Genomic DNA, 13,998 nt, shown 5'->3' on the forward strand with positions numbered 1-13,998 from the left:
ATGCCACGAAAATGTGAAGAAAAACACAATTCCGCCATTCTTTTGGGTTTTGTGTATACAGCATTCATTGCATGGTAAATATGGCCAGGTGATCTGATTCTCTAAGGCACAGTGCTAACTTTTTTTTTCATATTTAAAAAAAAAAAATGTTTTAACATTTTATTGTATTTTTTAGATTCTTTGAGTAACAATCACTTGTACTATATACAGCAGGTTTGTTTTTTTTGCTGTATATTGGAAAAATCTCCTATGAACTCCAGGCATAGTATGGTCTTCATAGGAGTACAGTCATGATGGGCACAGGGTCTTCAGTAGATCCTTTGCCATCATGGCACCCCATCAACACCTCGCAATCTTGCAGTTGAGGGTCCGATGGGCACTTGAAGCAGTGCACTTTCCATGCCATGCTGTAACTGCCGCTGTCAGATATTTGCTGCAGCATTTAACAGGTTAAGAGCAGCAGGGAGAGCTTTGCTCCACCCACGGCAGTTAGAGGTAGATGATGGCTGAAAAACACAGCCATCATTTGCCAGTAAAGATGCGGTCGTACCTCCTGATCTGCATCGAAGACTTGGACCCAAAGCTGTTTGTTTGTTAGTGTAATACTTTAATATGAGATTTATCAAAACTAGTACAAAGGAAATTGCAGTTACAAACAATCAGACCCTATAGAAAATGAAAGCTGCAACCTGATTGCTGAGGTTGATTATTTGCTTCACCGGGAAGGCAATACAACTTTTCCACTTTGTGTGAGTTGTGAAATGGCAGTTCTGTTAGGTCTGAACATTTGCTACATGTTGCGCATTTTTCTTTTTTTAGTTGAAAGGGAAGCGGTCACCGGGTAATTGCATCCCCATCTGAGAACAGCATGATGTAAGACAAAGACACTGGTTTCAGCAATGTATCACTCACTAAGCTTATTGCTGCAGTTTTGATTAAAAACTGGTTTATCTGCTGCAGATCATCCCAACCCCCACTGCTGATTGACAGCTTTTGGTGTTTACTATGCATAGGTAGAAAGCTGCAAATCAGTGGTCTGGAGGGGGTTTTCACAGTTCAGGAAAATGGAGGACTGCTTGGCAGCAGATTTCCTAGTCCCCTGTTTATAATCTCCTGCTGATAAAGCGGTGATTTTATCAAAACTACAGCAAGCAGCCCAGTAAGTGATACACTGTTGGATTCTATGCATCTGTCCCTACATTGTGCTGCTCTCAGATCAGGTGGTAAACCTGATGACCGATTCCCCTTAAAGATGAAGGTTTATGATTTATTCTTCACTAGCTATAAACTATTAATGCATTTTGTTCTTTATCAGCTAAACTGTGGAGAGGATATTTATTCCTCTGCATCCCTTCAGTGCCGTCTTCCAAAACTGACTAAACGAATGAGACAGTTGTGCAATACATTCATAAAGGAGAGCTCAATGCCATCTTTGTTTGAAGACCTCAATACATTTACAGGTATGAAAAAAGACTGCACACTTTAAAGAAGTTGTCCGCTATTTGGAGAAACCTCTTCTCATACCCCAAGCTTGGCCTGATAAAATAAGAAAGCCTATAATCGCTTCCCATGCCGGCGCCATTCCAGCGGTGCCGGAACCCGCATTCCTAGGGCTCTTGTGCCATTATTGGGACACGTGACCCTAGCGTCCAATCAGCACTGGCGTCACTGTCCCTGCCTCCGTACTGTTGAGTAACTAACAGGAAGTGAAAGCTGCGGCTTGCTGCTCACTTCCTCTACATTACTTAACCGTACGAACACCGGGACAGTGACGCCAGCGCTGATTGGACGCTAGGGTCATGTGTCCCAATAACCGCATGAGTGCCCTGGTTTCCTGGGAATGTGAGTGCGACACCGCTGGAATGGCGCTAGCACAGGAGGTGAGTATCAAAAATATATATATATATATATATATATATATATATATATATATATATATATATATATATATATATATATATATATATATATATATATTAAATCAGGGGCCAAGCATTTAGATCACTTGTGTTCAAGTTTGTCTACAAGATGTAATTTCTGTGTTATTTGGTTTTCATTGCTTCTTTACAGAGGGGATTATCGAATCGGTGCAAGAGCTTCAGAATCTTACCGTCAACCAGGCAGCAGAGAAGGAGAAGCAGAAATCTGAGGCCAAACACATCTTAATGCAAAAGCAAAGGGCACTTGCAGAGCTTTTTAAAATGTTGTCTAAAACAGGTACCTATGAGATTGTTCGGAATACGTTTCTGAACTACACTGAAACGTATGCACCAACTGTTTTCTCTTTTGTACTTATATAGCATCCTTGTTCAATGATTAAATGTTTTAACATTCCTAATTGTATAGATTATTAAAATAAACTTTAAATCAGTGTTTCTCAACTCCAGTCCTCAAGACCCACTGACAGGTGAAGTTTTCAGGATTTCCTTAGTATTGAACAGGTGATAATTTCATCACCTGCTCAATCATTAATTCCATCACCTATGCAATACTAAGGAAATCCTGAAAACATGACCTGTTGGTGGCTCTTGAGGACCGGAGTTGAGAAGCACTGCTTTAAATGGATTTAATTAAACATTCTAGACCTATTTCCACTTGAAAAGTAATTGGAGTAAAGGGAACCTGTCAGTGTCTTCATGCTACCCGGATCATGTACAGCATGAATCAGAGCCTTGCTGTGTGATCATAAAGACATTTATTCTGACATTCCAAAGCCAGCCAGGAACCATACGGAGAGCCGTGACTAGTCTGGTGCGGCCCCTGGCTCACTTCTCTTTGTCGCTCTAGGTGATTGCCACGTCTCCTTATGTACACACATGGGACACACCTGTCAGCTCGAGCAGTGCCAGGAGAAGCCGGCTGTGGGCCGCACCAGACTAGTGGCTTATATTCCTATGGTCTATGACCAACTCTTCAAACTAGATTTCCTCGGAGTTGCCAGAGCATTTCATAGAAAGGCATACCTGACTGCAATAAGGAAGCCAGGCTCTGATTCTTTGTTCCGGTGGTTTGGGCATGAAGGTTCCTAGTGACAGGTTCATGTATAGCAGAACATGCGAACAGTGCGGTACATGTAGAAACCCTTTTTTTTCCTTTTAGTCGACACAATGCCATTTTCACCGAGTTAGTGCATTTGGTATGAGAATAAGGCTGAACTCCAGTATTACCAACTGGTTTTGGATGCGATTTACACGGTCTAGATAAATACTGTTCTATATTCTTATTATAGTTATGTTCATGTGAAAAGCAAAGAAATGCCTACATGTAATACATTTTTTGAAAATGAAGGTCCTTAGTTAATCAAATTTTATTTCACTGATGGAACTTGAAAATATGCTGATGAAATGGATTTTTTGTTACCTTAATATTGATTATCTATTCTACTGCCAGACATAGCAGTTTTTTAAAATTGTAATAATTTTTAAAGAGTAACTCTACTTTTTTAAATTATTCTCCAGATATTGCAAAGGTATGAATTTTGTAATATACTTCATTATGTTGCTTCCTTCGCTCACAAACACTGTTGCTGTGCCATGTCAATGCTCATTTCATACTTCTTTAGAAGCTCCGTTCACCTGCAGCTCCGCAATATCCATCCACTATCTTCAAACAGAGTGCAGTCCTTTCCCTGTCTGTTTCCCACTTGCTAATCAGACTGAGGATTTCCCATACCCTGTTTTTTGTTGTCGTTTTTGTAACATAATTTAGGGATCTTTGCTGAGCAACGGTTGAAAGCAGCTTCTCAGGGAGTATAAAGTAAACATTAAAACAATACTACAGAGTTTTCAAGAGAAGGAAGCAAATTCAGGTAATTACTATTTTATTTTTACAGCACCGTGTATTCCATGGTGCTGTACGTGAGGAAGGGTTACATCCAAAACACAAATAGAAGTTACAATGAACAGACTAATAGTGACAGGTACAGAAAGCAGAGGGATCTGCCCTTGTGGGCTTATATTCTACCGGATAATGGGAAGGCGACAGTAGGTTCTGCGGTTTCCACAGCTCCAGTGTTGGTTAGGTGACCGCTCTGGTAGTGATGAGGTGGCAGCAGGGTTATTGTAAGCTGTTATGAACAGATGGGTTTTCAAGTTTCTCTTGAAAGTTCTGAATGTAGAGGATAATCAGACGTGTTGGGGCACAGAATTCCAGAGGGTGGGGGATACTCGGGAGTAGTCTTGCAGGTGGTTGGGGGAGGAACTTACAAGTGTGGAGGGGAGAAGGAGGTCTTGGGAGGACCAGAGATTACGTGTGGGAAGATGTCGAGAGATTTTCAGAGATGCATAGGGGAGACATATTATTGTCGGCTCTAGGTCGGTGTTAGCAGTTTGGAGTGGATACATTGAGGAATTGGGAGCTAATGAAGGGATTTGCAGAGGAGCAGCGAGGGGAGAGGTGGATTAGTCCTGCAGTAGAATTAAGAGCAGACTGGAGAGGTGCAAGAGTGTCAGCAGAAAGGCCACAGAGGCCTGTTATGTTAGTAAATTAAGGGTTAAGGCAAGGATGGATTCTGGAAATATTTTTGAGTTGGAGGTGGCGAGAGCTTGGATGTGTGGTTTGAAGGACAAGGCATAAACAAGGGTTACCCCAAGGCAGCAGGCCTCAGGTACAGGGGAAAGTGTGATGTAATTTATTGTGATAGATAGATTGCGCAGGGAAGTTAGGTGAGGTGGAGGAAAGAGGAGTTCAGGTTTGTCTACATTGAACTTTAGGAAGTGAGAGGAGAAGGAATATATGGCTCATTGATACTCCGGGATTCTAGACAGCAGAGAGGTGAGGTCTGGGCCAGATAAGTAGATCTGAGTGCCATCAGCGTAAAGATGGTATTTGAAGCCATGGGAGTTGGGGTCCTGCGACAGGAGTTTACAGGCTGCCGACTGGTGAGTTTCAGTGAAGATGTTGAAGTAATGAAATATATTTAAAAAAAAAAACATAACTTTGCTAAGTTAAGGATAATTGAGCAAAAAGCATACCATTGAAGGGTATGTGCACATGTCTTCTTCATTAATTCAGAAATGCAAAAATTAAACATGGTGTACAGCAATGTTAGAACGACATTGCCTTAGCACATAGTCTGTCTTGTGCCACTTATTTCAACTGATTCAGGGTTCAAAAACCAAGTAACATGTTCATTCTTCAGGTGACTTTGTAAGCCACCTGCCATATACACTTCAAAGTAGAGAGCAAAGGCGCTGAGAAAGCTGCTACAGGAAAAAGAGCGGCTTCTTCCTGTAGCTAATTTGCTTAGGAACCAGTTTAGGGTCCAGTTTAAAGATTCCATGTGCACATTCCCTAAAGCAGAAAAAGAAAACCGAATACTTACCTCTTCCTCATTGACATTCTTCCTATCATAAATTGTAGGCTTGTCTTATCGCCGGGGAATTGCATGGATGCGTACTAAGGACAATAAGGATATGCTTTGCCTCCGTCCTTTGGACCTTCACAGCGCTTTTGTCATCTCAAATCATGGCCTGGAAAACAAATCTGAGTATGGATATTATCTATTTTCCTGAATAGAAATGTTTGCTTTAGCTATTTGTTTAATAAGTGAGGTCAAACACTAAGCAATCTGCAATTCTTTTCATGATAATCAAGACACATATTTAAATACTCAAGGTAACCAAAATATCTGGTCTTGTTCTTAGAAATAAATGCCGGTAAAGGCACCCAAAAGATCCTAGCACACAATTGGACAGCAATTCGACCCTCTTGTAACGCATTCAATTCATTAGTTTGTAAAGACAGCAGAACTATATATACAAATTGCAGTTTCTTCCTTTACTTCATCCAGATACTCGACAGTTTCCAAAGTCACACTGACTGTAATAATCAGTACCTTAGATGTAACTTCCGATGTAACACCCATGTAGAGACACACTATCACACTACATGGCATCACATCCTATCCAGCTATGAGCAACACATACTGAAGAAAAATGTGTACCGTATATACTCGAGTATAAGCCAACCCCCCTAATTTTGCCACAAAAAACTGGGAAAACTTAATGACTCGAGTATAAGCCTAGGGTGGAAAATGCAGCAGCTACCGGTAAATTTCAAGAGTAAAAATAGGTACCAATAAAAGTAAAATTAATTGAGACATCAGTAGGTTAAGTGTTTTTGAATATCCATATTGAATCAGGAGTCCCATATAATGCTCCATAAAGTTTGATGGGCCCCATTAGATGTTCCATATTAAAATATGCCCCATATAATCCTGCCTAAAGGTTAATAATGGCCCCATAGATGCTCCATACAGACACTTGCCCCTTATAGTGCTGCACAACCATTATGGCCCCATAGATGCTCCATACAGACACTTGCCCCTTATAGTGCTGCACAAACATTATGGCCCCATAGATGCTCCATACAGGCACTTGCCCCTTATAGTGCTGCACAAACGTTATGGCCCCATAGATGCTCCATACAGGCACTTGCCCCTTATAGTGCTGCACAAACATTATGGCCCCATAGATGCTCCATACAGACACTTGCCCCTTATAGTGCTGCACAAACATTATGGCCCCATAGATGCTCCATACAGGCACTTGCCCCTTATAGTGCTGCACAAACATTATGGCCCCATAGATGCTCCATACAGACACTTGCCCCTTATAGTGCTGCACAAACATTATGGCCCCATAGATGATCCATACAGGCACTTGCCCCATATGCTGTGGCTGCGATAAAAAAAAAAAATCACATACTCACCTCTCCATCGCTCAGGCCCCCGCACTTTTAATATTTACCTGCTCCTCTTTCCTGTGTGGCTCCGTCTTCAGCGTTCTCCGCACTGACGTTCAGGCAGACGGCGCGCACTGACCACGTCATCGCGCCCTCTGACCTGAGCGTCACAGCCAGAGGACGCTGAAGACGGATCCACACCGGAACGGATGAGAGGTGACTATCGCGCAGCGCTCCCCCTCCCCGTATACTTACCTGCTCCCGGTGCGGTCCCTGCTTCCAGCGCTGCATCTTCTTCCTGTACTGAGCGGTCATATGGTACCGCACATTACAGTAATGAATATGCGGCTCCACCCCTATGGGAGGTGGAGCCGCATATTCATTACTGTAATGTGCGGTACCATGTGACCGCTCAGTACAGGAAGAAGATGCAGTGCTGGAAGCAGGGACGTGCAGGGACCGCGTCGGGAGCAGGTAAGTATAATTACACAGCCCGCGCTCCCCCTCCCCTGCCGACCCCTGGGTATGACTCGAGTATAAGCCGAGAGGGGGACTTTCAGCCCAAAAAAATGGGCTGAAAATCTCGGCTTATACTCGAGTATATACGGTAACTGTGTCACCACTTCTCATAGTTGCTTTCTCCTATTGTGGTGTCTGTCCACGTATGAGACAGTGAAGATAACAATACAGCGTACTAGATTGTTTTAGAAAGTAGAATTATTCTCTTTAGGTAGAAAAATATTTAGAATTGAGAGTCCTCAGTGGTTGATACCTTTTAATGGCTAACTGAAAAGATGGTAACAAATTGCAAGCTTTCGAGACTACACAGGTCTCTTCATCAGGCAAAGACTAATGCAAAATCTGAAGAATCACATACTTATATACAACACAGCTTCTGCTTCACGTCACTTGCCTTATCTATTGCCTTCTTTCTCTCTGTGCTGTGTTGTGTATAAATATGTGATTCTTCTGATTTTGCATTATTCTTTGACCGATGAAGAGACCTGTGTAGTCTTGAAAGCTTGCAATTTACCATCTTTTCGGTTAGCCATTAAAAAGTATCAACCACTGAGGACTCTCAATACTAAATATTTTTCTATCTACTGGCTAACGGTACAAAGATCTATATCTTTCCTGTATCTCTTTAGGTAAATTGTTGTTTGTAAATGAATAACACACACATACATTTATGATTATTTTCATATTCATGGGTCCATGACATGAGCTATAAAGGAGTATTGTTAAAAAATATATCTATGGATTTTGGTACTTGAACACCTCTTTCCTTCAGGCTGCTTGCAGAAATCACAACCACATGGGATGGCTGTCAGAAGTATTTCTACAGATCTCTAGCTCGTAATGCTAGACTGGAGACCGCACTGCTGAGTCCTGTGAAGGTGAGAGCTACAGATGTATTGTGGTGAATGTGGCCTGTCTGGGAGCTGAAGACCTGCCATTTCTGTTATGGAGAAGCATTGTTACGTTTTACAAGCTATTGATCTGAGAGGATCTTAGATTTCCTATTGTGGTGTCTTCTGCCATTTCAAGAGGAAATTCAATAAATACTATTTTATATTCACCACTTAATGATCAGTATGCTTTAGTCCTAAGCCACTAAATACTTTTGAGCGATTTTGCATACTTGGTTTTCAATAGCCTAATTTCTTTTTTATCTCTGGCGTTTCAAAAATAATTTTGCAGCTTTGACTTCCTTTTTCTGTGTCACTGTTTTATTACACTTTTTATAAAAGGGAAAAACATCCCTTTGCCACGATTTATGCGCTTTTTTTTTCTCGAATAGAGGAAACCACATTGCCACTGACTCTGTTCACTACATATTGCTCATTGACTACGATGTATGCCAAAAAAAAGCAGCCAGACGAACTTCACCACTTCTGTTGTCTCCTTGGAGTCTTCTGCTGTCCCTGATGGCTGAGTACTCGCCCCAGTCCTGCATTGTATGTGGAAAGAAAATGAAGCCATCGGTGAACGGTCCCTTTATGCACCAGCCAGAAGTGTCCCATCACATGCTCCCCAGCCTCCAAGGCCACATGAGGTTGTTGAGTTCAGGTTGATAGACCCGTGGCCAGTATATACTGTACTTCAGGGTCTTTACACGGACAGTGTTATACAGACATCTGAATTTGCTTTAGGCCTTATTCACACATCCGTGTGGTTTATGAGTATTTCATCAGCATTTGTGCTGTCTCCAAAACGTGTTAATCTTTCAATTATAGATTTTCTCTGTAAGTTCCACTCCTGGCTTTAGCAGACGAACACTGATGCAAAAATACTGATGTGTAAATGAGGCCTTAAAATAATGCGGAATAAAATCCAAACGCAAGAGACATTTTGTTTGCCTCATTTATTCAATATTCGGCTAATACAGTATTCGACATTAAATGGGAGATGCAACATGTATAGCAATCTCCATAGACAGAAGTATGCATCCTATGCTACCATGTTGGTCTCTCGGTTTCTGAAAAAAGCTCAGGAAGTTAATACTGCAAACCATTGGGAGTATAATTTGCAAAGACTTTTGATCTTTCAGGAAGTATGTACAGTGAGGAAAATAAGTATTTAATACACTACCGACTTTGCAAGTTTTCCCACCTACAAAGAACGGAGAGGTGTGTAATTTTTATGGTAGGTTCACTTCATCTGTGAGAGACGGAATCCCCCAAAAAATCCAGAAAGTCACATTGTATAATTTTTTTTACATAATTTGCATTTTATTGCATGAAATAAGTATTTGATACAATAGAAAAACGGAACTTAATATTTTGTACAGAAACCTTTGTTTGCAATTACAGAGGTCAGTCGTTTCCTGTAGTTCTTGACCAAGTTTATACACACTGCAGCAGGGACTGTGGCATACTCCTCCATACAGATCTTTCAGGTTTCGGGGTTGTCACTGGGCAAAATTGAGTTTCAGATCCCTCCAAAGATTTTTTTTTTTATTGGGTTCAGATCTGGAGACTGGCAAGGCCACTCCAAGACCTTGAAATGCTTCTTACTGAGCCACTCCTTAGTTGCCCTGGCTTTGTGTTTCGGATCATTGTCATGCAGGATGACAGAGCCTTGACCCATCTTCAGTGCTCTCACGGAGGGAAGGAGGTTGTTGGCCAAAATCTCGTGATGCATGACACCATCCTTCCTATTTTCGATATTGTGCAGTTGTCCTGTCCCCTTTACAAAAAAAAGCATGTTTCCCCCCACCATGCTTTATTGTTTGGATTGTGTTCTTGGAGTTGTACTCATCTTTCTTCTTCCTCCAAACATAGCGAGTGTCGTTTACACCATAAAGTTCTATTTTGGTCTCATCTGACCACATGACCTTCTCCCATGTCTCCTCTGGATCATCCAGATGATCATTGTCGATCGTTCATATGGGCCTGGACATGTTCTGGCGTGAGCTGGGGGACCTTGCGTGCCCTGCATGATTTTAATCCATGACGGCATAGTGTGTTTACTAATGGTAATGTATGAGACTGTGGTCCCAGCTCTCTTCAGGTCATTGACCAGTTCCACCCATGTAGTTCTGGGCTGATTCCTGACCTTTCTCAGAATCATCCTTACCCCACGAGGCGAGATCTTACATGGAGCCTTAGACAGAGGAAGACTGACATTCATCTTGTTTTTCTTCCATTTTTTAATAATTGTGCCAACAGTTGTTGCCTTCTTATCAAGCTGCTTGCCGTTTGTCCTGTATCACAGCCTTGTGCAGGTCTACAATTTTGTCTCTGGTGTCCTTAGAGTACTCTTTGGTCTTGGCCATAGTGGAGAGGTTGGAGCGTGATTGATTGAGTGTGTGGACAGGTGTCTTTTTATACAGGTAACAAGTTCAAACAGGTGCAATTAATACTGCTAATGAGTGCAGAGTAGTTTCTTAAAGACAAACTAACAGGTCTGTGAGAGCCACAGACCTGTTAGTCTTGCTGGTTGGTAGGTGATCAAATACTTATTTCATTCAATAAAATGCCATTTAATTATGTATAAATCATACAATGTGATTTTCTGGATTTTTTCTTAAGATACTGTCTCTCACACTTGGTATACCTACAAAGAAATTTATAGACCTCTCCATTCTTTGTAGGTGGGAAAACTTGCAGAATCGGCAGTATATCAAAAACTTATTTCTCCTTCGCCTCATTGGGGGACACAGGACCATGGGTGTATGCTGAAAGTTAGCTCCTCCCCTGCAGTATACACCCTTGCAGGCTCCCAGAGGACCAGTTCTTGCTTAGTGTCTGTAGGAGGCACACGGGTCTGCTATTCAGACCAAAAACTTTTTATTTTATTTATTTAACTTTTCATTTTTAATTCTTAAGATTTTTTACTTGGATGAAGGGGCGACGGATCCTTTCAAGTCTCCGATCTCCCGAACCAACAACAGGTTAGCACATGTAGTGTCGCCTCCACATATCCTCTCCTGCGACGTGGGATGCCATGCCTGGGCTGATTTTTAGGGGCGACGGGTCTCTTAAAGGGCACCGATCTCCCCGCACCATCAGCAGACGAGCACATGGAGTGTCGCCTCCATGTATCCTCTTCTGTAGCCAGCCCTAATGCTGGACATCCAGCCCTGTCCACCAGGATTAAACCCCTTGGATGCACAGAGGCACCCTCCGTTTTGGCGTCCACGCAGCCCCCACTGCTCTACCACTGTCTAGCGGATGAAGCAAGGAGGCAGACGGTTCCTCTCCATCTCCCAATGAAAGGCAGAGTGGATTGAGGGTTTTTAACCTTATCCTTGCACCGTCCAAAAATCACCAGCGACAGCAGCTGCGCATTAGAGATACTGTACCTGCACTACAGTGAAGGTACCTGCAGCATCGTCCGAAGGACATCTCCAGCTTCTCCGGTTAAGCGCTGAGGACGGAGGCTCTGAGCAGTCCGGGCACAGGCAGCAGACTTTTCCTGGCGGGTGGGGGGGGGGGGGTCGTTTTTCTGTTTTTCAGGTCTGGGTAAAAATGTAGTCCCCGCCTTTGGCCTTGTACATGCTGAAGCTCCACCACCGCTATGATGCTTTTCGGTGGCCCAACCCACTTTTTCAACGCTTCTCGTTCTGAACGAGAGTTGCTTATGAAATCTAATCGGCCATCTTTCTACACCCTGTCGCAAGCTGACAGGGTCTCCAGATGATCAGGAAGCCTCCTGCTTGCCTGGATAGCGACACGGAGTGTGATTCTCGTGGCTGGGACACAGGACCTGGGTAAGGAGTGCTGCATTAGCTCTCTCTCCCTTTCAGTATTCTTTCCTCTGTGGGAACCCTGGAGTACATCATGTCCCAGCCTCAGGCATCTAAAAAGCCCCATAAGACTCTTACAGTCTTTTTCACTTCATGTAACTCCTGCCAGTCTGACTTTCCAAAAGCTCAGAGTTGCCGCTCTGCAAAGCCTGTGACCCCAAATGTGCTCAGGAGTCCCCCGCTGACACTAAGCCCAGTGTCCTTAGTCCCCCTGAGTGGGTCTCATCTCTGTCACAATCTATTACTTCTCTGGCCAAAACACTTGAATCCTTTAGTGTTCCTTCTGGGGATCATGGTGTTCGCACGTCTGACGCAGGGGGACCCCCCCTACACGGGAACTATCGGCTAGCTGTGACCGCACACAATCTAGAAATGTACAAGCGTCCAGGAAACGGATACGTAGTACGTCTCCTGTACAGTCACCTGCCCTGGCGTTCGTGAGCCCCATCTCTCGCTCTCCCTCTCCAGTCGTTGATAGCGAACTCTATTCTGAGTATGAATCGGACATCTCCTTAGATCTGGATTCGCCAGACTTTCAGAGGTCGATTCTCTGATTGAGACCATCAACCAAACTCTGAAGGTTGATGAAAATCTGGCTCTTTACCGGATCACGCTGAGTGCTAAAAAAAAAAAAAAAAGCTAAGCATCCTCATAGGACATTCGCCATTCACCCGGAGTTTTGGGATATAGTTAATCGGCACAGGGAGCAACCGGATAAGCGCTTTACAGGGCAAAAACCGCTTGAGGCGAAGTACCCTTTCTCAGCCAATCTGAGAAAAGATCGGGCCGAGTCGCCTGTAGTGGACCCGCCAGTCTTTCGCCTGGCATCCAAAACCCTTCTATCCCTGCCGGATGGATCATCTATTAAAAATCCCACAGACCGCCAGATTAAGCCAAATTTTCTATCTGTCTTCGAGGCCTCAGGTGCTGCTCTATATCCTTCCTTCGCTGCAGCGTGGGTAGCTAAAGCAATAGTTTCCTGTCCGGAGACCTTGGCTAATTCCATTCAGAGCAGTAATCTTCCTCCAGAGGCAGCGCAGCTGGCTTGCCAAATGTCTCAGGTAGGAGATTACCTGGTACTCGCTTCTTTGGATGCGGCTAACTGTGCTGCTCTATCAGCGACAAATGCCATCACTATCAAAAGATATTTATGGCTCAGAGAATGGAAGACGGATTCTGCATCAAAAAAGTCTCCGACGTCTCTTCCTTACCAGAGTGGGCGTTTATTTGGAGAGAAGCTGGATCAGCTTATCTCGGATGCTATGGGAGGAAAGAGCAATTTTCTTCCCCAGCAGAGGTTTAGGCGACCTTTTTCGGCGTCAGCAAATCCATTTTCAGTCCTTTTGCACCAATCCGGTTTGGTCCACTACCACTCACTCTTCAGGATCAGGACGCTCTCCATGTAGGAACAGAGGTCCCAAGAAATCCTATAGGTCCAATCAGCAATGGAAGGCTCAGCCCAAACAGTCTGGATCTAGGTCCCAGAGATTTTCCACCCAATGACTCATGGGGTTCTCCGGTCGACACCAGCAGGGTAGGCGGTCGCCTGCTTCTTTTTCACCAGGTCTGGATCTCAGTCGTTCACGACAAATGGGTCAGAGACCTGGTGTCTTCCGGATACAAAATCAATTTTTCTTCACATCCCCCAGCTTGTTTCTCTCCTTCCCGGCTTCCAGCGTCAAGTACGAGGGCAAAAGCTCTTTCCCGAGCCATAGTTTCTTTGAGCTGCGATGGCGTCATTGTCCCGGTTCCGGAAAATGATAGGTTCGAGGGATTCTACTCCAACCTATTTGTTGTCCTAAAAAAGGATGGAAAAGTGAGACCCATACTAGACCTCAAACTTCTAAACAAGTTTGTCAAGGTCTGTCACTTCCGCATGGATACTCTGCTTTCAAACATTACCTCAATGGAGAATGGTGAGTTTCTAGCATCCATCGATATTTGAGATGCTTACCTGCACATCCCAATTCCCCACCACCACCACCAAAGATTCCTGCATTTCGCCATTCACAAACAGCATTTTCAATTCACGGCCTTGCCCTTCGGTCTCGCTACCACTCCCA

At 43.6% G+C, this 13,998-nt stretch overlaps 1 protein-coding gene across 2 annotated transcripts in view; it reads left to right on the forward strand.

The window, feature by feature from the left end:
- MDN1 (midasin AAA ATPase 1) overlaps positions 1–13,998 on the forward strand; it is a 334,505-nt gene that overhangs the window by 280,927 nt on the left and 39,580 nt on the right. For both annotated transcript variants that reach the window (XM_077289726.1, XM_077289727.1), the window contains 4 exons: positions 1,316–1,460; positions 2,071–2,217; positions 5,362–5,488; positions 7,976–8,081. In XM_077289726.1, the coding sequence (XP_077145841.1) occupies positions 1,316–1,460; positions 2,071–2,217; positions 5,362–5,488; positions 7,976–8,081 (525 nt within the window). The remainder of the gene's footprint in view (positions 1–1,315; positions 1,461–2,070; positions 2,218–5,361; positions 5,489–7,975; positions 8,082–13,998) is intronic.

This window comes from Ranitomeya variabilis, chromosome 2 (assembly GCF_051348905.1).
Source record: "Ranitomeya variabilis isolate aRanVar5 chromosome 2, aRanVar5.hap1, whole genome shotgun sequence".
Taxonomy (NCBI): domain Eukaryota; kingdom Metazoa; phylum Chordata; class Amphibia; order Anura; family Dendrobatidae; genus Ranitomeya; species Ranitomeya variabilis.